This window comes from Callithrix jacchus, chromosome 15, assembly GCF_049354715.1.
Source record: "Callithrix jacchus isolate 240 chromosome 15, calJac240_pri, whole genome shotgun sequence".
Classification (NCBI taxonomy): domain Eukaryota; kingdom Metazoa; phylum Chordata; class Mammalia; order Primates; family Cebidae; genus Callithrix; species Callithrix jacchus.
The window spans coordinates 69,333,304-69,357,831 of record NC_133516.1 but is presented as its reverse complement, the minus strand read 5'-3'; the positions used below and the strand labels follow the sequence as shown (position 1 = coordinate 69,357,831).

General features: G+C 44.7%; 1 protein-coding gene across 2 annotated transcripts in view; it reads right to left on the bottom strand.

The window, feature by feature from the left end:
- The window catches only part of SYN2 (synapsin II), a 202,975-nt gene that overhangs the window by 2,937 nt on the left and 175,510 nt on the right, over positions 1 to 24,528 (bottom strand). For both annotated transcript variants that reach the window (XM_054245944.2, XM_035273675.3), the window contains 5 exons: positions 20,540 to 20,614; positions 19,379 to 19,481; positions 17,958 to 18,107; positions 4,800 to 4,860; positions 522 to 765 (listed from right to left, as the gene is read on the bottom strand). In XM_054245944.2, coding sequence (XP_054101919.1) covers positions 522 to 765; positions 4,800 to 4,860; positions 17,958 to 18,107; positions 19,379 to 19,481; positions 20,540 to 20,614 — 633 coding nt within the window. The remainder of the gene's footprint in view (positions 1 to 521; positions 766 to 4,799; positions 4,861 to 17,957; positions 18,108 to 19,378; positions 19,482 to 20,539; positions 20,615 to 24,528) is intronic.

Here is a 24,528-nt window from a genome sequence, read left to right as displayed (position 1 = left end):
ACCAGAAACTGACCTCCTTTGGACAGAGCTGAAGGTAAAATGTTGAAATGGATTTAACTACTTCACTCTTTTCATTCTCTGAACTGTGAGTCAGAGGCAGAAAGATTTAAAAAAAATTTTTTAGAAGTAGAAAAACACACACAAAGAAAAGGAATGGAAAAAAGAGTGGGAGACAGGGTTTAAAATAAACAAACCAAAATCTTAAGCTAGTACAAGACTAGAGAAGGGACACTGACTCTGCCATAGTGCCACTTCCCAGGAAGAAAGGGGAGGGAGTTGAACTTCTAGTTAAACTTTACACTTTCACTTCCTTCTTTCTTCCCCTCCCCAGTGAACCCTAACCATTCTTCTCACCGAAAACCAAAACAAACAAACAAACAAACAAAAAAACCCCGAAAAAAATCCCACCACAAAATATCTGTAGGAGACCTGATTGAAGGTGCTTTCTAGCAGCTCTGAAGCCCAAGGCCCACCAGGAGGGCGGGAGGAGGGGAGGGAGGAGCTGCTGAGTTGTCTCTTACTTGAGCTGTGGGTGAGGCTGGGGCTTCTGTGGTGGAGCAGCCAGGGGTGGCTGGACCTCTGCCAGGGAGCTGCTGCTGGAGGGTGCATCTCCGTGGGTGGTGGGGCCGCCCGGCCGCTGAGGAGCCGAGGAGGAGGAAGAGGAGGAGGAAGAGGAGGAAGGTGGCAGTGATGGTCCAGGGGGGAGCCGGCGTGGAGGCAGCACCTTGCCTGGGGGCTGCATTCCTTGGGGTTGCCCAGGGCCCCCTAGGTTCAGTACAAGAAAAACTTCATAATTTAACCATATCAAAATGTTTCCTTATTAGAATCTACATCTCAAAGGGCGTGGTTAATTACAAAAGGATAAGCTCTATTCCAAGAAGCTGGAGTTTCTGAAGGGCCCCAAAGGGGGTCCTTGGTTAGCTATCCTTGTACATGGCCACTAAGTGCTCCTCCTCAGAGACACACAACTTAGCCACAGCAGGAGTCAGCAGGACAAGGAGGAACTAATGGACTAGCAGCCCTGCCAGAGGCATGCTCTCTCACAGAGGGCCCCAGAATGCAGGGTCCTCACCCTTCCTCTCCAGAGGTGCCTCAGGCACAGACTACCCTGCTCCAGTGTTTACTGCAAGTCTCAAGTTCCACATGGCAGATGCAGACTACCCTGCTCCAGGGTTCGCTAAGTCTCAAGTTCCACACGGCGATGAAGAGAGAGCACTGGATCCCAGAAACAGTCTACCAGTGACTCCCTGAGCAAGTCACCAAACTTCTCTGACCTCAGTGTTCCCAACCATAAAACTCTAAAAAGTAAGACCTGGTCTTACTGGTCTTTTAGTGTTTTGAAACTTTGAACTTAGTGTTTCAAAGATGATAAGGTTGAGCAAGTTCTTCAAAAAGTATTCCGTACCCTATGATTACCTCGATGGTCACTGACTTATGTTGTTTTATGGGGCCGCCCTTGGTCCTGCTCCAAGCCTGCATGAGTCTGATTGCCATGCCTACCCTGCCCCACCAGGGCTTCATTTTAGCATTAACTCATGCTCACAACCAGGAGAAATCTTTTCTTTCCAGGCACTGTTTTGCCTCTTAGTACTATCCTCAGGGGCTCTAGCCGGATGAACCTCTCAGGTATGTGTGGTAAAATTCTCCAGATATCCAAACTCCACTCTCCCCTGGGGATGTTGTGGGTGCCATCTGACAAAGAAAAGCCCCCACAAAAAGGACCAGCATACCCTCCTCCCAGCATGAAACACAAAACCATCTGTTGGCCTGGAAAGAAAAAAGTTCCTCCTTCCCCTGGGAGTTGATAGGCATTAAGGTGGTACCAGATTGCCTAGAGTTTGCTGAGGAGGGTCCCAACACTTAGAAATCAAAAGCCATTCCCACTAGCAACTACTGACTAGGGGAAATGATGCACGACTGCCCTGGGAGGTCTAGTCTCTCAGCCTCAATCCCAGAGTCCACATCCATGGGCCTGTTGGAAGGAATGGACTTACAGAAACTCAGCAACAGCTAGCTGTATTATCACTTAGTTTTTTAGAAACACCTGAACATATGCAGCCTCTGGAGAGGCAGAACTGTATGTCTGTGCCATTGTGCACCCATGACTGTCTGCTCAGTTCCCCACTACAGGGCATAGGATCCCCTTTATCATCTAACCAAATAATGTCAGAGTTAGTTCCACAGAAATAAATACATATATACATAAATAGAATTTTACAGGTTTAAGAAGCTCCAAATTCAAATCAAATAGCTAATGAAGATGACAGATAAGCAGATTATTTCACATTAACCAGCTTTTGCCATTTCCAAAGTTTGACATTATTGGTATTAGCATTTTCCGGTAAGGTAACGCAGGTTGATAGCTCAGCCTCTTGCACCAGAAACCTGAGTGCTTTCCCACTTGTGCAGAGATACTTGGATAGCCAGAAACTTTACAACTTAACACTGAAGACAGATATAACTTTTCCTTTATTGCACATTAAGCTGTACAAGAGTCACAAAAGAGAGGTACTTCAATCACACTTCCAGCATTGGCTGAGGTTCTCCCAGTTGGATCAGTACAAAAAAAGGGGACAACGTCAGAAAAGAAATAGGTACAAAACACCTGAACAGCAATCCTATACTGTGACACAGATGTCCCCCAGGCCACAGAGTTGTCCCTTAGCATGCTGCCTGAGGGCACGTAACAGTCAGGTTATGCTATCTGCTTGCATTTGGCAATGGGGGCCCTAACCAATTTCTCCCCCACCTGAAAGACCTAGGCTGACACCATCCTGTAGCCTGACTGAATTCAAATGGCAACTTTGCATTTGTGGCTCACAAATGACACATAAAAAGCACCGGATGTACACACGGATAACATGCAGAGAAGCAACACCACATCAGCTCATCACTTGGACTAAAATATAAAATAAAGTATTCCTCCATTCTGGGAAATGTTACTTTATTCTTTTCTATCATTTCATCAGATTGGGAGGTTTTTAAGGACCTGATTCTTAGGCAACTCATCTGGAAGTGCAAATATGCATATATGTATATATTTACAACAGATCAACTACCATCATCAGCTGAGGGAGGGATTACAGATGAAAACATTCACACTCAATGCATTTCTCTGTGGCCTCAGAATTTGCCAGCAACCAAAGGAGAAACCAGGGCACAAGCCCCTAGACATGTAACTCTTGTTACATACCACCAACACTAGTTCCTTTTTAGATCTGAGAGTCCATAATGGTGACATGTCAATATAGAGGTGGAAAGGAATGTAAAACTAAAGCCAGAAGCATTTCTTCTCAAAGGCAAACTGCTGGCATGAACTCCCACCAACCATGGTGTTAGAGGTGGCCACCTGGTGCCCATTTCCAGCCTGGCAGGGAGATAGCAAAGATGAGGCACTGAAGCTGAGGCCTGGTTTAATGAACTGCCTTAGCATATGCTCAGGTGCTGCTTGTCAGAGGGAAGAGGACAAACTGGTGAGGGTTCCTCAAGAGACACTGCTGTGGAGCCTCTGTCCAAAACACACACAAGCTAAATCTGAAGACAGTTCCTCCCAGAAAACAGAATGCTCCTCAATCTCTGGACCCTGGAGGGCTCTGGTAAACAGCTGAGAACTGAAGCATGAGTCAACTTCGGGGTTCTATAGGTAGTGTATCCACTCAAGAGACATAGGACATTTTTGATTTGGTCTCCCATTATGATGCCTCAGGAGAGGCCAAGAGCAGAATGGACAAATCCCTGATAGACCTTCAGTAGCTCCCTGCATTCTATGTCCAACATTGCCAAGGAATTATCTCTGTACACAGGTCAAGCTTTGGGAACACAAAGCAGCCTCAGGTCCACACAAGCACACACATGGCTGATCCAGAAACAGCAACAAAGAAGAAACAACTGAGATTAACACACAGAAAATGTTCACAGGTTTACTTTGATATTGCACATCAGCGGCCCCATTTTTTAAAAATCTCATAGCTAATTAGTTAATAATAAAATGAAGGGTACACTGGGATGTAAAATACAGAACACATTCCTGGAAATAGCTTGTTCTTTGTATTTCATGTCATCACTAAAAACACAAGAGCTCTACAGGCACAGCCAGCCTATTCACATAAACTCAAACTGCACCAAATTTTAGCAAATGGAGAAAAACATGGATGCTTTCAAATTCAATGGATGAAGCTACGGAAATTTGATTTTGAAAATCTCTTAATGTTCTATCTAGTTACCATAGTCATGCAGAAAGAAAGCAAAAAGCACAGTTCATTGAAGATCCCAAGCACACTGGTGGAGGTCAAGTGGGGGGATTTAATCTGAGCTTGCGGGGAGGAGAGGAGTTGGGTTTTCTTTTTGTGGTTTCCGTTTCTCCCGTCCACCCCGCTACTCTCATTTCACCCCACATTATATATTACTTTTAAAAACACTATCAAACCACCCAGAAGAGAGAGTCACACTGGACTTGGGAGAGGCACAATTCTTTTGTACACTGTTGACAAACAGCCCTGGAATCACAAGTTATACAGAGAAAACATAAGTGAGCATTACAAGCACGAACAGGAACAGGTAAACAACCAGAGAGAGGAGCTGACACTGCATAGGAAAAACACAGTCCAGTCAGCATTGAAAGAACGCAGCAACGGCACCAGTGGGAGGGTCTGTTTTCCCCTCCCCGCTTTCCTTTCTTTTGTTTGTTTTTGGCTTAAAATTTCTGCTTTGAAAAATTAACTACCAATCATTTTAAGAAGCTTGGACTTGTTTTGGCCCTACTGCAATGCCATTACAGTCAAGAATATACTGTAAACAACCTTGGGGGGGTGGCCGCTGAGGTGGGCTCTTGCTTGAGTCCGGATCCTTAAGTGTTCCGCTCTGGAAGACAAAAATACAAAAGAGATAAAAACAAAACTCCAAGCCACTGAATTCCAAAGAGAAACCCCGTGGCTCCATGGTAAAGCCGCAGTGGAATCCAGTAGGACCTGGTGGGATCCAGTGGGATCTGGCCATAGGCTTCTGCAGCTCTAGAAACACCTCAAAGGGGACCCTCAGCCTCGGGTGTTGCTGGGGCAGTGTGGGCAGTCTGGGGCTTGGAGCCACTCTGGTAACAATGCCTGAGACCTCTTCAACCCCTTTTTCATTTTCCTCCATTTACACTCATTCCTTCTAGAATCTTTGAGTCCTCTAGCACCATCTTGTTTCTTTTCTGGTTTTCTGATGCCTGCCCATTTCCAGCTCCCACTCCTACATACAGGCCTGGCTTTCTAAAGGAAAGGGAGGGTCAACGCCAAACCCCAGAGGCAGGGTTGGACTACAGGTGGCTCTAGGGGCAGGAGAGCAGGAAGGTAGGGGAGGAGTGTATGTGTACGCACGCCCGTGCCTAGCTGGACCTAGTGACTAGCCTAGGCTTGGTTCATTTCTTATCTGGAGTTAATTCTGGAGTGGGATCAGTTCTGGGGCTGACTCAGGGGATCAGATCCACTCTTTGGACTTGGCTGGGAACTCCCACAGGGAGGGACTTGAAGAAAGGGGTTGTTATTTGTTTCCCAGAACCTTCCTTACCTTAGAGGGAAGGAATAAGACATTAATGTTTGTTAAACTGCTCAAGGCTGCTTTTGTGCTGTATAATTACACTTTACCCAACAGCATGGCTCCACTCCCATGCTCCCTCTCCTCCCAGCCATGATTCTGATTATGCCCTGACAGGATCAAAGACCTGTGTGACTTAGTTTGTCTAACATTTGCATTAGAGGCAGTGAATGTTTGGAGCCTGAGTTCAGCACAAGGGAAATGCTCTGCGAAGCCTAAAGCCTGCCAAGTGTGCTGATGGTGAGGTCAACAAGGGGCTTCCAAGGCAAGGGGGTGGCTAAAAACAAGCATGTCCTCAGTGAGCACCCACTTCCCCTTTAGTGCTCCTCTCCCGTTTTGACGTGCCCCTTAGCCCTACTCCCACATTAAAGCTGCTTCTCCTCCTGTTCCTCATTTCCCTTGGGCCTCCCATTCTGGCATTTATCTCCTTTCCTGCCTATTACTGTCTGTTTTCAGCTCCATTGCAGGGAAGTGTTACCTTCTCAGCATCAGTCTTTTAACAGCATTACTCAGAACTGTTCTACTGAGAGGATTTGGGATTGTAACAGGCAAGGGGCCTTTGAAATGTCCTCAGTGCTACCACATCATAGAGTGCCCATTCTACCATAACCCCCAACCCCCAACAAGTCACACGAGAATACCACTTCCTTTCCCTTCTTCCGGAGACCTTCTTGGGATCCATGAGGCACAGTCTGAGCCTGGCATTGCAACACCCACACCCGGGAAGCCAGCTGGAAACCACTCAATCCCATCAGCCTTCAGAGGATTCCTTAGCTTTTCTTTCCTGGTGTCTGAGTCGCCATCATCCCTGGACTAACTTTGGTCAGGGCTTTATCATGTCTTGCTAGAATAGTCTCCTAATTCTTTCATCTCTTCTCTTTCTGATCTGTCTTCTCTGGGGCAACCTATTACCCTCCTAAACCTTTTTTCTAGTTGTGTCTCTTAACTTCTCTAAAATCATCTAGAGCTGACATTTACAGAGTGCTTACTGTGCTCAGTCCAGGCCTGATTCTCTACTGTTCATTCTCTCGTCTGGCCCATGACTTCAACATCATAGGCTCTCATGTCCAGAGACAGATACTTAGGTGAAGGACAGAAAAAGGCACAGTTTGTGAAGCTACTGGACTGGCTCTTGCTGGTATTTCCCCCAGGGCCTCATGCCCAATACCAGTGAAGGGTGCCAATGCACCATCTCCAACATTGGCCAAGAACAGCTTAAGATGTTCTCCCAGAGAATCAGTATTCCTGGAGAGGGTTACAGACCTTGTGGCATGAGAGCAGAACCAGGGCCAGTGGGCAAAAAAAAGCTCTAGAAAGGCAGACTTTCACTTATAAGCAGAACTTTTCTTTTGTAAAAACAGTGAGATAGGCTGTTTTGAGAGGCAGATGTATGTGTTCACATAGTGGCTAGCGAATGTTATCATAGATAACATTCCTTCTTTAAATATGAAGTTGACTAAATGAATGCTAAGGTTCCTTCCAACCTTGTGAACCTGTAATTCCAAGAAAACATTTTAAATCCCATAGATTAAGCTTTAATAGAACTCCAGACACTCACAGGATGAACTGACAGGGGTGATCATACCATGCAGTTTTGCCTTGTCTTTCCTCAGCCATAGAAATATACATGTAAGAAACCCACAGATGAACTAGGCCCAGATATGCCCTTCTCCAAGATTCAGGGGAAGAGCTTCCAGAGGCAGTCCTTTGGGCTGGAGCCTGGGAATATACCTTAGCCATCCTTGATGGTGCCTAGGAAGCTTCTCCTGGCCCCGGCTCTACTGAGATTATGTACCGAAGACTTCTCAGGGGCTACTGGAGGCAGGGAGGAGTGTTCCCAAGGACTGTCCCTTGCCAGGCTGAGACACCCTGGCTCCACCCACAAGCCTGCTGTCTGCTAGGGTCTGCCGGCCTATTCCCTGTGGGGCTTGGCTACCATGGGATCTGTCTCCAGTCACCCAGAGCCTCCTGGGATGCCGAATTCCACAGAAGTCTGGCCACTCTGGCGTCACTGCCAAAGTCTGGCCTGGAGCCAGCCCACAGCAGGAACTCACGGCCAGATGGAGAAGGCAGACTTTTGCTCAGGAAGTTGGATCGACTCAAACAGGTAAGACTGTAAAGTTCAGTGCTCGTGCCTAGCTGCACACAAAAAGGAAGGGGACTAAATGACCTTATAGAAACAAGAAAAAAACCCAGCTGGATGTGGCTCACACCTGTAATCCCAACATTGTGGGAGGCCGAGGTAGGCAGATCACTTGGGCTCAGGACTTCGAGACAAGCCTGAGTAACATGATGAAATGCTGTCTCACAAAAAATACTAAAATTAGCTGGGCATAGTGGCATGTGCCTGTAGTCCCAGCTACTCGAAAGGCTGAGACAAGAGGATCACTTGAGCCTGGGAGGTTGATACTGCAGTGAGCCATGATCATGCCACTGCATTACAGCCTAAGCAACAGAGCAAGACCCTGTCTCAAAAAATATATATATAAATAATAAATAAACCCAAAACAACCTTGGGTTTACAGAGTGACAACAGGCTCAGAGGGTGTCAGTCTGTAATGATTCTGCCAAAAATCAGATGCAGCTGGAGGTGTGTCTGTGTTTCCACAAACGGAAGTGATAGGGCCACTGTTCTTCTGGCTGATCAAGCCTCATGAGAGAGCACTACAACCAGTTCTGGCCATCTCTCAAGGGGGATGCTAGCAGAAAAACATGGGTAAAGGAGCAGTTAGGATGGTGAGAAGTCTTGAAATGACATCTTTCTTCATGTGACTTTGGGCAAGTTACTTACCCTGAGTCACAGTTTTCCAAAAGGTAGGATTAAATGAGGTAACCGTGGAAGCACCTAGGGCTTAGTAGAAGATTGCAGTGAGTCAAATGTAAATCTGAATAGTGTCAAGGGCTATTTGTCCAAGCACTGCTGAAATACCCCTCATGCCAGGAAGCCCACTGCTTGGCTTGGGTAGCAGTGAGCTTCTTGGCATGAGAGGTATTTCAGCTGTGCTTGGACAAACTCTGGTCAGAGGGGCTCATGTAGTTGCAGGCACATGACTTCTACATGCCTTTCTGGCTCTGGGCTTCCATGAATTTGTTCATGCTTTTTTTTTTTCCTTTTCAGTTCTTCAGATGTGTGAGATCTGAGACAAGCCCTTCTTAGCTACAGAGTTCAAGACTAGCCTGGACCTCCTACAGAATCTTGAACTCAGCAAGACCCTAGGGCTACTGGGCCTGTGCAGAAAAACGTCTTGCAGGTATACGCTTTCAGGGGCTTGGAGAATGTGCTGCTTCCATTGAAGCTAATTGGGCTGGTATCTTGCTATGCCTAATCTACTGGGCTTAGTGATCAGAGAAGCCAGGAAGAAAGAAGAGAGCTGGTGAAGCTCAGAGACTCCTCCAGGTTGGTAGGTCCTCTACTTGTTTAAGGAGGAATGAAAGGGTTTTCCTTACATAGAGACATAGAGTCACAAATGCCCATCTCGCTCTATTCTTACCTTCCCCTCTGCTGATGTGGGAGCACAAGAAGGGCATGGTGTATGGTATTGTGGTGAACTCCCTGAACTGGGGCCCAGAATATCCAGTTCTCCTGCTTAGCAGCTGTGTGACCTTGGGCAAGTCAACTGCCTTCTCTTTGCTGATATGTGAAACAAAGATACACTTGCCAGCCCAAGCCATCTTAAATGAGGATTGTGAGGCTTAAACTAATGAGTGTACTTTATAAACTGGAAAGCGTTAGGCAGTGTAAGTGAGATTCTACTATTATTTAAATAATAAATATCAATCCAAATGAAGGGAGGTGTAATGTTAGAATTTCATGCATCAGTGGAGAAGATATTGTGTGGTTTCCTGTCACCTGATGTATAGTAGTTTCATGTGTGGAGAATTCTGGTTTGGGTTATATCATGCCCTCTGCATATTGCTGACTTAGTTCCAGCAAGGTCTCTGCAGAAATGGTAAATATTAGCTCTGGAGATGATTGGAAAGGAAATCACTGGCCTGGGACAGAAACCAAGCCCATGGATGAAGGTTTGTGGGTTTTTGTCAAAGGCAACTTTAAAATGCTATCCTGTGGCTTTCGGCAGACAAGCTGGGAGAAAGGAGCTCCTCAGGTCCCAGCAGGATGGAAAGCTAAGGAAGGAAAGACATTGAGTGACTCAACACTTGTGAGCTGTTGGCCTGAGACCAGCTGCCCCCACCAAGGAGGAAGGCCTGTGCTTGCTCAGCATATCTGAGACAGGAAATTGGGAAAGGGTCCCAGGGTCTGGCCCCAGGAAAGAGGCCAGGCCAAGCTCCTTGCCGGACACGCCACAGAACTATTCTGATCAGCTCCCCCAGGCCCTGCTCCCCGGGTCCAAGACCCTAGGGAGAATGAGGCAGCGGGAAAGAATGTGGTCGGGAGGTTGTAGGTTTACTCAGTGCAAAGGGGACTGCATGTTTTGAGGCACCTTGGGATCTTTCTGGGTTCTCCCCTGCAGTCACCAGTGCCGACCTTCCTCTGAAAGGTTCTAAAAGGTGCCCAGGGATGAGCTGCTTCTCCTTCCCTCCTTGGGGGGAGTTGCTTCTCTGCATGCAGAGCTCAACTCCTGGACCAGGGCCCTCCCATAACCTAGGACCCGAGAAATATCCCATGGGGGCAGTCCCTGAGTCTTCTGGGGGCATTGAAGGGCAGGTCACTCAAGGTCAGAATGTCAGTTTCAAGTGATTAAAGATGTCCCTGAAAAGTTAAGAGAGTCCCAGAATAGTTAGTTTCTCTTAATAGTCTGTTAAGGGATCTAGTCACCAGTGGCTTTATCTGAACCTGCCCCAAATCTCCTCATGTTCTCAGCTTATACTCACTGGGAAACAAATTCACTAAAGCCATTCCTGCTGTGGGAAGCAGGAAGGCCTTTCATTTGTCCTAAATTTACCTCTCTAAGCTCAAGTGAAGCCCTGTTAGTACCATGTGTAGGATCAGAGAGAAAGTTGCACCCCTCCCCAATAGCACAGCCCTTTAGACTCCACTTCTCAGAGAGAAGAAACCCCTTCTTAGGCTTGGTCTTCTTGCACTAAGGAGACCTCATGTTTTAGAACAGCAGCATCTACTTTTTTGGCTTTCATGGGCCAGACTGGAAGAATTGTCTTGGGCCACACATATACTAACACTAATGATGGCTGGTAAGCTAAAAAAAAAATTGCAAAATATCTCATGTTTTAAGAAAGTTTACGAATTTGTGTTGGGCCACATTCAAAGCCAACCTGGGCTGCATGTAGCCCGTAGGCCGCAGGTTAGACAAGCTTGTTTCAGGCCCTTTGTGGCTGGAAAAACCTAGCTAGAAATGTTTTGTGTTTATCTTTATACCAGAGAGCCAGTATTAAAAAGTACTGATAGAATGTCCCACCAAAGACCAGAGGTTATTCAGCCTCAGTACTTCAATTCTGAATTCTCATCATAGCCTTACCCACGTACTGTGACTGAACAGTCTGAATCCCAGCATATCAGGCCTGGAAGGAGATTTTATAAGTTACCTGCTCCAACACCAGTCCCTAGCCCTCCCCTTTCACCATGTCCCTTACAATAGGCTCATCCTACCCCTGCTTGAACATCAGCAACAATGTAGCAGCCACATGCCATTTCTGAGTGTTACGGAGTTTACTCCTTATACTGGGTCAAAACCTGTCTTCCAACAGATTTGCCTTTTGGAATCAGTTCTACCCCATGACAGCATCAGAGAGCTAAAGATACTAATTAATGCACTCCTTGACATGTCTGCTATTCAACTGTAATTCCTTTAACTTTTACTCATACCATAGATTTGCCAAATGTTCTCTCCTCTGAGCACATTCTGATTGGAGTTACAGTTTGTCCTTGTTATACTGTGACCCTCAGACTAGAAACAACATTTCAGATGTGCTCTGATCAGCTCAAGGTAGGAGAAAAGGTTCATCTTCATTCTGAACACCAAATGTATATGAATGCTTCCAAAGGCTAAGTCTTAGAATCATTCCCCAAGGGTCTAACCCCCTAGCCAAAGCCAACTCTGTGGCATAACTGAGGGGCACTGAAGAGAGACTGGTTCCCACCTCTGCCTGTCACTGTCTGAAATTCCTACATGAGCAATTCAGCCTTCTGGCTCTGCAGAATTTTGCAGGAAAATAAAACGAGTGGGACCAGTATAATGAGAATTGAAAAAAAGATTAGCCACATGAAGGAGAGGACCAGATGCCATCTCCACTGGCATGGCCTGAAAGCTTTGTCCCCTGAAGTTTTCTCCCCCTGGTTCCTGGGAGTCTGAGGAGCTGTCCATACCTCACCAGAGCCCTAGGATGCAAGGCCCAGCTCAGTTACCAGACATGAGACCCCAAAAGTTAGTGAATATGTAGGAGAGATGGTGGGAAGGCAGCGGCACAGGCAAGACTCTTAAGCATAGAGCCTAGAGATTTTGGCCATCAATGACCACCAGGTGTCACTACCACCTCGAGAACAGCCTTCCTAAAGCATTTCAGAGTCCATACGCAGAGGGTCAGTTGCTGCCGCTGACTCTCACAGCAGCCCCCAAGCTGGCAATCTGACCAGGCTGAGGCCAGCTGTCATCAACCAGATCAGGCTTTGCCACTTACCTCCCTGCTCTTGGTGACCTGGTTAGTGCCTCTTATGCCCCTTCCCCTATTCCTTTGAAATGTGACAGCAACTAGCTCAGACCCAGTCCCATGTCTTTGCTCTTTGCTTTCTATAATTAACCCATACCAGGCTAGGGGGCTGGCTGGTAACAAGGTAAGGTATGCCCTCTACTCACCACCCTTGCCCCCAACCCCCCAGCTCCCTGTTGCCACTAACCTGCTTTAGGTGTTCCTCTAGATAAAATAAACGAAGGCTCTAATGGTGAAGCTAAGGACAAGGATAGAGATGGAGAAAGAGAGAAGGGTAGACAAGTGGCTAGCCACAAGTCTGTCCTGGTCTTGGTCTAGCATTCTGGGCAGGAGCAGCTCCCAGGGCTTTTGACTTGGATTAGAAGCTCTTTCAGCCTCAGCTTCCAAAGCCACAGAAAAAAGAGGCCAGCAAGAGGTACTTAACTGTGAGGAATGGCCTGCAAGTTAGTAACAGCACCTAAGGGCTCAGCTGGCCATGCAAAGTCTTGGCTGGGATGCAGGTGATGTTCCTTGGTTCACATCCTTTCCACTTGCACACTGCCAAGATCATCCACAGGATCCTGACATCAATCTAATAGGCTAATAGGACTGTTAAAGATGGCTATTCCAAATGGGAACTTACTCAGCAAATAGGTATTACAATAGTACATCAAAGTGGACAGGGTAGCAGTGGGTTGCTTGGTGGGAAGAATATTTTATCAATGTCATTTGTATAGAATTGCTATCATATGTTGTTGATAAAAAGCAGGCCAGCTTAGCTTTATTGTTTTTAAATTTTCTATAGCCAACTGATTTCACCTAGGCAAACCACTCTCACCTACCTCCCCTTGATACACCTTGGATGTATTAAACAACTACTAGGTACTAGATAGTTTGGCCCTAGAGATACAGCCATAAACAAGTCTCTTCTCTTGAGAGCCTTACATTCTACTAGAAGAGACAATGAAATAAACAGACAAGAATAATCTCAACTGGTAGTAAGTGCCTTGCAGAAAATTAAAGAAGGGAGAGGTGGTAGCCAATGAGTAGGTGGCAGCTTTGGATTGGATAGCTGAGAAGGTATCACTTATACTGTCAAGAAAGAGCCAGTCATGCAAAACTAAGAGGCAAGAGCATTTCAGAGAGAGAACACAGTTAATACAAAGGCCTTTATCAGTGTGTCTAGGGCACAGTGACCTATAGTTAGGAGAAAGAGGCAGGTAGGGGCCTACATAAACTGCTTGGGAAAAACAGTATTGGGGGGACACGTTTAAGGGAAAAAACGAGTTCTGCTTTGGCTGGGTTACATTTAGGGTGCCTTTAAGATAAGCAAGTAAGGGTATCAAGCAAGGGTTAAAGTCTGGAGTTTGAAGGGGTAGTCAGGGCAGGAGATGGATATAGGTTGGCCAAGACCACCAAGGAATATACATTGACAAAGTTCTGGAGCACTGATGTTTAGACACTCAAAAGAAGTAGAAGAATCAGCAAAGGAGGCCAAGAAGGGGAAGCCAATGACGTAGAATGAAAACCAAGAAAGAGTAGGGTCTCAAGGGCCTAGAAAATAGTGTTTCAAGAAGGAGGGAGTAGTTAACTACATCAAATGCTACTGAAAAGTCTGTAAGATAAGAACGAAAGTGACTACTGGACACGGTGACATGGAGGTGACTTTGACAAGAACAATGTCCGTGAGATAGTGTGGGTGGGATGCTGACTAGAGAGGATAGGAGGAAAATGTGGTACAAGGGAGATGGTGGCTAAAACAACTTTCCAATCATCTTTTGGAAAAGGAGAAATTGATGGTGGAGAAAAGAGCAGATACTTGAAAGCAAAAAGGAGATGGGATCTAGGTCACAAGTGGAGGATAAGCCTTAGAGCAGATTCATGTGGGTGAACGTGCAGATAAGAGGGCGGATGTGATAGCAGGGACATGAAGGTAATCTAGTTTGACAACTCCATAGTCCTGGACTCATGATAGCTGAAATGGCTGCTCAACTGTAACCAATGAAAATGTGCTATTATCTAGAAGAAATGGGAGGTGAGAATATGACCAGTACAGCTATGGTTTTAAGCTCAAGTTGTGGCGTTTTGACAAGTGTGGCTGACTGTTGGGTGTCTTCTGTCTTCTGGGTGGCCTGAGGTCAAGAAACAAGGCTCAGAAGGAAGCTAACTTCTGAGTATAACAGGTATACTGAATTTACATTAAATATATTTGAGACAGGATCCCCCTCTGTTGCACAGACTGGAATGCAATGGCATGATCTTCTGTTAACTGAAGATACCATCTGAGAAATGGTGATGACCTCTGTGAATTCACCCATTATTTCAATTTAGAATATTTTAAACAGCAACTTTAAGTCCTAAGACTATTAACTAATTTTAAGCACACACTCTGCATTTCCATGTTAGTCAATGGAAATGCAGATCAATAAGGCCTGGTCCTTGCCCACATGGGCTGAAAGCATTTGAGAAATGTTTGCTATATTAACTTAATCATGTGTATAGTAAAGAATTTGGCTGGCTGGGCGCAGTGGCTCATGCCTGTAATCCCAGCACTTTGGGAGGCCGAGGTGCGTAGATCACCAGATCAGGAGATTGAGACCATTCTGGCTAACACAGTGAAACCCTGTCTGTACTAAAATACAAAAAATTAGCCGTGTGTGGTGGTGCGTGTCTACAGTTCCAGTTACTAGGGACACTGAGGCAGGGGAATTGCTTGAATCCTGGAGGCAGAGGTTGCAGTGAGCCGAAATTGCGCCACTGCACTCCAGTCTGGTGACAGAGCAAGACTCCATCTCAAAAAAAAAAAAAGAAAAAAAATTTGGCTTTGCTCTAAGAGAGTTCTGGCCATTATCTTTGGCTCCTCGGAAGTAACCTCTATACACTTGGAGTTTCTGGAGTGATAGAAGTGTCGCCGTCATTCATACTGGGTCCTTCAGGCCACATGGTATTATCCTGACCTCCAAGGAGGGAGGGGCCAGAGGCTGAGTTCAACTAGGTGATCAATCAGTCAATCAATCATGCCTACATGATGAAGTCCCAATAAAGACTGTGAACACTGAAGCTCAGAGGAGCTTCCCTGGTTGTTAATTCTCTATGCATATTGTCACATATCAAAGTCAGGAGGGGAATGAGTCCTAACTAATGGAAGCTTTGTGTTTGAAACCCTCCCAGATTCTGCCCTACTCATCTTCCTTTGGGCTTAGTTTTGACCTGCATCCTTTCCCCATAATACATTGTAACTGAGTATAATAGCTTTCTGTGAATTCTGTGAGTTCTTCCAGAGAACTGTGAAGCCTGAGAGTGGTTTTGGGAACTTTCAGGTGATGTCAGGAGCAAGAGTCTTAAGGAGGATTGTGCCCTCAGACTGCAGTTTGGCTCCAGGTATTAAATGGCCTTAGAATTGAAAGGGATCTAGACATCATCTAATTCAATTCCATTTCATAGGTGAGGAAACAGAGGTCTAGGATGGGAAGTAACTTGCCCAAGGTCATATAATGTTATAGTGGAGTGAGGATTAGCCCTTGTGTGTCCTGACTCCCAGCATGGTATGTTTTCCACAATATCCTTTGGATAAGAATGTAAGGCTGAGCAAAGAAAAGCTTATCCTTGAGTCAAACTGACTTTGCTACAAGGAAATTTCTGCAAGAGATGCTATATTTAGGGAGCTTATTCCTTGCTGTTTTCTGCCTTGATTCTGACACATTGTAGATTTATCTTACAAAATGTTTAAGCTACAGCATTTAATGTTTATAAAATAAGTGGCTTATACCAAAGAAGGGCTAATGCTTTTTGTGGGGTAGAACATTTTGTTCTGCAAATTATCTGTGCTTCTTAACTTTTATACTTTAAATATCATTTTTGTATAATATGGATTGTCTTGCTAAAAGGGATCGTAGTGTTTGTGTTCAACCTTTAATGTTACGCAGAATGATGCTGAGGCATAGAAATGGGCAGAAACCTACCCAAGGTCACCTGGTGAAGCAGTGGCAAGGACAGGGCTAAATGCAGATCTCTTACTCTTAGCATGGCCTTCATTTTAGTTCAGAATGGCTTCCCTTGTAGAAGGCCATAAAAGTTTACACATTTTATAAGTACTGAAGGGCCCTTCAAAGAATCCGAGAGCAGCCCATTCTGTCTGGGTAATGTCAGGTTCTCTTACCCTGTCATTAAGAGGGTCATTAAAATTTACATTACCAAGTAAATTTTTTAAGATACTACCAGATGTTCTCTGTTTTTCTCAGTATTAAAGGGAAGAAGGGACTACTTGTCACTCTTCTGTTAGAGCTGGGACAAGCAGTAATCTTGTTCACAGATTCTCTCTCATTATCCAGTGTGTACTAAAAGGCAGAACTAGAATTCAAATACCTTGATTCCATCGCATTTACAAAATCATCAAATCTCACCACAGGCCTGATTTTTTTAACCATAAAAATAATTTTGTCACCTCTCGTTAAATATAGTATTTAAATAACAGGTTTGTATCTCTAACAGGCAATTAACTTTTGTTTTCCTAGTTAACCTACTGTGATTCTCTAGTAACTAAAACGCTCATAAGTGCTAATATATAATAACATCCCACCATACAGGGCTATTCTTAACTCAGATACCCAGAAAGAGTCAGGGTCCACATTTATTAGCCCAGAAGTTCCCATTTATCAGCATCAGTGAAGACGGAAGTATTCTACTCAAAGAATTTTCAGAGCACAAAAGGTCTCTAGATATTTGTGGGGAAACATGAGATCCAGAGAGGGAACTGATTTATCAGTTGTTACACTGTTTTATGTGCTGGTCACAAAGCCAATAAATGGAGAGTCCAGGATTCAAATTTGGGTAGTTCTCACTTCAAATCCCACTCTAAATCACTATTTTATTCTACCTCCCTAACTATTTAAAGTTGGATTTTGAAGGAAAGATTTCTGAGAAAATTCTCATTTATAAATAATAAAACTTGAGCCCAAGAAAGGCTAGTCATTTTCCTGAAAATTTACGCAGCTATTTAGAGGAAGAGCTAGACTTAAGATTCAGTTCTTTTCTTTGATTCACTGCCCCAAGTTCTCACCATTTCATAATATAAACATTTAGTGGAGTTTGGAGCTATTTTTGAAAAATGAGATACCTCTTATATGGGAATAAAGACTGTTCCCTGCCTGATGTTCCACAAAACTTCAGTGTGGATTTCCTAGGAGACCCGCAGCTGGAATGCTGTTGCCATGAGTGGGATTGGCGGTGAGTCATGCACCACAGCCAACTGAGGAAGGCCACTTCTCTCTTAGAAAAGAAAGTAGATTTCCAATTTGTGTTTTGTCTTGTCACTTTCTCCCAGAATGAGGGACCTGACTCTCCCCTTTCCAGACTAGCATGTTTCTCAGAGCCTTCCTTATTGACAAAGAGAGCAGACTCAACACAGTAAAGCAGTAAACAGATAAATCAGTGATGTGACCCAGCTCTTCCTCAAATACCTCTCAGTTTAAAAATGGGAGTGTCTTGAGTCTCAGGAGAAACTGGCTCTGGTTCCCTGGAGACTTCAGGTTCAGAGGAAAGAGATCCAGTGCTCCTCTGTCTAATTCTAGAACTGATACTGCAGATTCCTGAGAAGGCCCCTATAAGGGGTGGTGAAAGATAATCAGGCCTCCAGGGGAAAGGAAGAAAGAGATGTCTCCCTAGATCCTGTTTAGGCCTGTGGCCATCTGACCTGTACTCCATTTTTTAGCCACCAACATCTAGAGCAGTGGGCTTAAGAATGGTTCTTGGCTCTACTATGTCTCTTCCTAGCCGCTTACCTGTGGCTGCTGGGTTGTTAGGGGTCTCTGAGGAGACAGGGCAGGAGTCCTGGCCAGCAGCTGGTTCATCTTGCTGATGACTAGTTCAGTGATGAGTTGCCTGTCCTCCACCTGATGTTCCCCAATCAGTGGCATGCTACAGTCCATGACCTGGTGGAAGATGTGTCCCAGGTAAGAAAAGGGGTCTGGAAACATAAAAAGCCTGGTACAATCTTTCAGAATATGTAGGATTTGAGACAGCAGAGATGGACTGGAGATGAAGCAGGAGTTCTTGTCTTCAGCTGTAAGTATGATCATTTGCAGAAATAGGATCTTTGTCCCTTCCTTCTACAAACCTTTGCCTCAGGTCTTTCCCCCAGGCTTTACCCAGCAGGGCTCAGAGAAACTGAAAATTGCTGGATGAAGGTAGCGGGCAAGAGGTAGAAAGCAAGGAAGAGGGTAGAGTCCCAGGGCACAGAAGTTTGCAGGCAGGGGAGCAAGTGGATGTGAAAGGCATCCCCTTATATCTCTGATTAGGAGCAGGTGCTTTTTATCTGCTACTTTTCACCCACAGAATCTCTGTCTCCAAGCATGCTCTGCTCACTAAATGATCAGATTCCTCCCTTTGCTTGAACTAGGATGCCCTCCCTTTTCACCACCAATCCTGATTCTTCCTATACCTCAAGGCTCAGACAGTGTTTTCCTCCTTTAGGAAGTATCTGCCTCATAGACTCCATAGTCCAACTTTCTCAATTATGGATGAGAAAACAGAGGCCCACCTAGCAAGGAGAGGTGTGACCGTTCAGAAGGTTACAGACCATGCAGAAAATGAGACAGATTCTGAATTTGAAGCCTAATTTGGGCTTCTGACCTCAACAGACTGGAAATACCACCAATTCCTAGCAAGGAGCTTTTCCTGCTCCCAGGAAGACTGCGTAGGAATGTGTGTGAAGGATTCATAATGCCACTGACTTTCCTTTATAACAGGAAAAGGTAGTCAGCAAAGTCGTGTTAGAGGACCAGGCTGAGTAGTGTCTCCAAGGCTCAGAGAGACACTAAGAAGAATCTCCTGCATCTGGTACCTGGCTGAGACACTGATTCACTCTGTGGTCTTGGGCATATGCTCATAATGTTAGGCCTCAGTTTTCTCACCTGTAAAATGAACAGGTTGGATAGAATGACTCCCAAGGATGGCTTTCTGAGATGGAGAATGGTAACATCACTACAGTCCTCCCAGAGGAATGGCTAGGATCCCAGGAATCTATATCCAACATCTTTTACTCATGGTGTGGGTCAGCCTATCAGGTTGGAAACAATAGCTACCCACTGATCTTGCTAGAATGTTCCCATGGTTCAAGAGACTCTAAATTAAAGGCAGTCTGCGCTGCCCACATAGTTCTTAAGCCTTGGGAGTTATCTCTTACTGCTTGGTCCAGACTTACCTCAAAAATGTAGTCTTTCCCATCTTTGCCATGTACAGCTTTGACGGCACAGATGTCCAGGCCTCCAAACATCTCAGAACAGGTGTCCACCCACAGTTTGTACCTGGAGGTGATGGGAAGGTGTCCTGAAGCTGGGGCAATTCGCTCACCACAAAGCTTACTTGCCAGTCAGGCTCTCCTTGCTGCCTCCATCTCTCCCACCTCCCATCCCCACTGCTCCTTCCATCTATCCACATTAAGCACATACCCTTATTTACAATGCCCTCCTCCATCTGCTTTCCAGATCCTACCTGTTTCTGCAGTCCCAAAGTAGTTCTCACCACCTCTAGAAGGCCTCCTTGGCTCTTCCAGCCCATGCTAATTACTCCTTCCTTGGAGCTTCTATGGTATGTACAGTCATATTTCCCTCCATAGGCTGTTAGAAGAAACCATGCTACTTCTTGACCACTTGCTGCTTATAAACTTCTTCCACCAGATACTCTAGGTCATCATTCTTAAATTCAGCCTTCCATAAATCCCTAGGGCATGGACACAATGCAGCCGGATTCTTTGCTATGAAGTGGCAAGGGTAACCTTTGCTTCAGTTCCCAACAAGTTCCTTATTTTCACCTGAGACCTGTTAGCCTGGACTTCACAGTCCATATCTCAATCAGCATGTTGGTCATAACCATTTAAATAGTCTCTAAGAAGTTCTGAACTTCCCCTCATCTTCCTGTCTTCTGAGCCCTTCAAACTCTTCCAGCCTCTGCCTGTTACCCAGTTCCAAAGCCAATTCCATATTCTCAACTATCTTTATAGCAACACCTCACTCCTTGATTAGTCTGTTTTGTGTTACAATAAAGGAATACTTGAGGCTAGGTAATTATAGAGAAAAGATTTTGGCTCATGGTTCTGCACACTGTACAAGAAGTATGGTGCCAGTATCCACTTCTGGTGAGGCCTCAGGAAGCTTTTACCTGTGGTATGTGTAGTTTTTATCTCTATCATCTGGCATACAACCCAGTCCTGCCTGATCTTGTTAAATGGGGTACTTGAACGTTTTGTGTTTTATCTGTCCTGTTTGCTGAGACTCCCTTTGGACAGAGCTTATTTCCTGAACTTCTTCAACTAAGAAAGCCTCCCTCTCGCTGGGCTGGGAACTGGACTCCTTCTCTCACTCACCTGTCTGACATGGCGATCTGCTCCAGCATTGCAGAGCCAGTGTTCGTCTTCCAGTTCCCTGAGATCGATGTCCTCCTGCAACAAGGTCCCACCAGGATAAGACAGTCAGTGAGCCAAATCAGCAAGAGGAGTGCATGAAACTTTTCAGACTTTTAGCTCACTGTTGCTTTCTACACCTAATTCTCCCGCAAATAGGCCAGAGGTCTGTCTGCTAAGCCTAAAATATCCTCCTCCTCTCTACAAGGGTCTTGTCCAAACAGCTTTGGCTCCACAGAACCGTCCTTGATCTTTCAACTGGATGACCTCTTACTGTCCTTAGAACGCCTACAGGACTTTGTTTCTGCCTGATTTCCTATCTTAAATCTACTTTTTACTTTAGTTATTTGATCTCAATCTTAAGCTTAGACTTGTCCACAAGCCTGAAAACCACTTGAAGATACATATTGTGTCTTGTGTTTCCAGAAACCTACCCATTCAGTATCTATACTGACTTGATACATACAAACTGAATTCCATTGATCCTGGGAACTCCTGCAGGGTTCTTTATGAATATCTCCCAATGTCTTCCTTACTGGCTGACTCCATTCATTCAGTGTTCATTTCTGAAGGCCGCTATAATATTAGCAGTGTGACTCTGGGCAAGTCAATTAACTCTTTGGGGTTAAGTTGCCTTGTGTGTCAAATGGAGCTGATGGCATCAAGCCATGAGCTTCTTCTCTGTTGTGCCCATGGCACCCTCCATCTGTAAGTATGTGTTAGTGTCAAATAGTCTTAGATTAAATAGGAGGTGGATTACTTGGTTTCTGGTTTTGAATTTGCTCTTGATGGGCTGGGTAACTTTCATAGAGTCATTTCACCCCTCTGTGTCTGTTATCTGTTAACACAGGGCTGTCAGAAAGAGGTCTAAATTAAGTATAAACACCAAAAATGTTTTTTAAATTATTAGCCTTCACCCAGACAGTCAAGAGGAAGGGGACAGAAAAGTCCTGCTTCCACTGCCGACAGAGCCCTCCATGTGCTGCCCTTATCATCATTCAATACTGTTAGAGAGTGGACGTGCTACTTTCCAGGAGTGTCCACCCCAGAGATCTGATTTCAGACACTGAGGAACCTAGATTTATGGCTAGTTTTTCAGAGCCATGAGGTGGCCCCATGAGTTAACGAATAGGGTGACAACATTCCTTAATGCTTGGACAGTACTGACTGTTTTCCAAGGTGCTTCCTCACCAAACCCCTCATTTCAAACTCCCTGTTGTGAGTAGGCTGAAATTCTTGCCCCTGCCTGACAGATAAGGAGAGTAAGACTCAGAAAGGTTAGAGGACTTGTACGAGATTATGTATCTAGTCTAAGTAGGTATGAGATAAAAGTCCAGGAATCTTGGTTTCCTCACATGATGGGCTTTTCCCTATATTCCACAACCTAATTCAGAAAATGCAAAGAAACAAACCGTTGAGTGGCTGGCAAAACCTGAGTTAGAAACACAAAGACAGAAGCGTAATAAAAATAAGTGTCTTCTTAACATTCATGGTTTACAAATGGTCCCTGTGACCAGACTGCTCAAGGCAGGGGCAGAGAGTCACTCACTTCCATGTCCCCAGCACGGAACCATGGCACATAATAGAGTCTCACAGACTTTAGATTTGTACACTGACTCACACTATTTTCAGCTTGCATGCCCAACTCAACCTGAGCCAAAATTTATTTTACAATTCTATCTGTAGGTGCTAACTTTCTTCCCACAATGTTTCCTTGGTTTTCAGGAATGTCATGATGATATTCCTACTGCCCTGATGCATACACAATGTGAAATGCTGTCTCATCTATAGACTCATTTATTTCATTAACATATTAATAATTTTCATAATCTGAGAAGGCTTTACTTCAAAAAGAGAAGTCTCAGTAATAGAATCTTTCAATCACAAATTTTGAATGACTTCATGGCTGCCCATCACCACATCATACATTTGAAGGACCCACTTACAAAAATGCTTAAAGTAAGAAAGGAAGGGCCAGGCACAGTGGCTCGCTCATGCCTGTAATCCCAGCACTTTGGGAGGCTGGCACGGGCAGTTCACAAGGTCAGGAGATTGAGATCATCCTGGCCAACATGGTGAAACCCCGTCTCTACTAAAATACAGAAAATTAGCTGAGTGTGGTGGTGTGTGCCTGTAGTCCCAGCTACTCGGGAGGCTGAGGCAAGGGAATCGCCTGAACCCAGGAGGCAGAGGTTCCAGTGAGCTGAGATCATGCCACTGTACTCCAGTCTGGTGACAGAGCGAGACTCCATCTCAAAAACAAGAAAAAAAAAAAAAAAAGAGGAAGAAACTGAACCCCATATAATTTGTTTCAAGTCTCCCATAAACTCTATGACTTTTTCAATATTTAAGATATTAGAAAAAACATTATATAACTTTGTTGAAGTTAATTTATAGGTTAAAATCCTTTTTGAGTGGATAATAACAACATCCTTATATTTGCATGGTACTTCAAAGTTTGCAAAGCTTTCCAACACTTCACATCATTTTCTAACAATGGGATGCAGGGCATAGATCCATAAGGGCTACCTGGGGCATGTGGGAGCAGAGGGTACATGGAGAAGCCATTCTCTAGAACCAAAAATCATCTGACCTCCACAGCTGACCCACATTATTGCCTACTGCAGATGGAGGCAGGAACAGTACCTTCTTCACACCAAAGTGGCTGTCTCTGTATCTCCATGGTGATTGCTGGGGTAGACAAAAAGAATCCCAAGCCTGACCATGGCGATTGCTAAGTAAATTCCTTCTTAGAGCAGGAATATAGCCACAAGTTTGGGGAAGAGGTGTGGTGAAGAGACGCTAAGAGGGCCTAAACATTTCTCCAAATAACTTGGTCCCTTGCACACAAAAAATAAGTAAATCTTATTTAAAGCTTCTCTGGTCACCCATCCTTCATCAATATTTTGGAATTCTCTCTCTTTTTTTTCCCCTTCTTTTTAAACTGTTTTTTGAAACCCTAACCCTTAAAAATTAGATGTCTTGTTTTAAGGATCAAGACACTTTTACTCCACTGTTGTCATTAATGTTTTGTGTTTATTTAGGGGATTTTAAAATCAAAAGATAGGTAATCTGTTTTCCTAGGTGCCTGAACATGTATTTTCTTTGCTTCTTTTAGCAAGTTTTTATGGTTTTTAAATTATTCTGTCTTACATTGTGCATATTTCTTTTCTTTTTTTTTGAGACAGGGTCCCGCTCTGTCACTCAGGCTGGAGTGGTGTGATCACAGCTTTCTGCAGCCTTGACCTTCCAGGCTCAAGTGATCCTCCCACCTCAGATTCCTGAGTAGCTGGGACTACAGGCAAGCACCACTACATGCAGCTAAGTTTTGTGGTTTTTTTTGCAAACATGGGGTTTTACCATGTTGCCCAGGTTGGTTTTGAACTCCTGGGCTCAAGCGATCTGCCTGCCTCGGCCTCCTAAAGTGCTGGGATTACACATGTGAGTCACCACACCTGGCTATATTGTGCATATTTCTAAAGAAATCCTAAATTCTTTTCTGGAAGCAGGAATACTATAAATATAAAATTGAAAACTAAAAAAGTTCAAATCTAGACAATAAAGGTAAAAAAAAAATCTATGCCTCAGTTTTCCATAAGGGTTCTTCTTCCCTGAATACTTATTGGGTGCCTATTAATGTTCCTGCTGCTATACAAGGCAGTGGAGATGCAGAAATGATTCCATCATTCTTGTCCACAAGGAGCTCAGAGTCTAGAGGAGGAGGGTGACACAAAACACGTGTGGCAAGGGCTAAACAAGAGGTGTGTGAAGGGTAGTATGGGACAGGAGTGCAGGGAGGGGGCCAAACTCACTCCAGGGGTGGGGAGTATAAGTAGTGAGAAGAGGGGTAAGAGAAGAGAAACAGACAGGTGGAGAAGGGAAAAGAAAGGCTGCTCAATCTTGAAGTCTGCAAAAGTCCTGAGTGATCAAGATCAAATCCACATATTAATAAT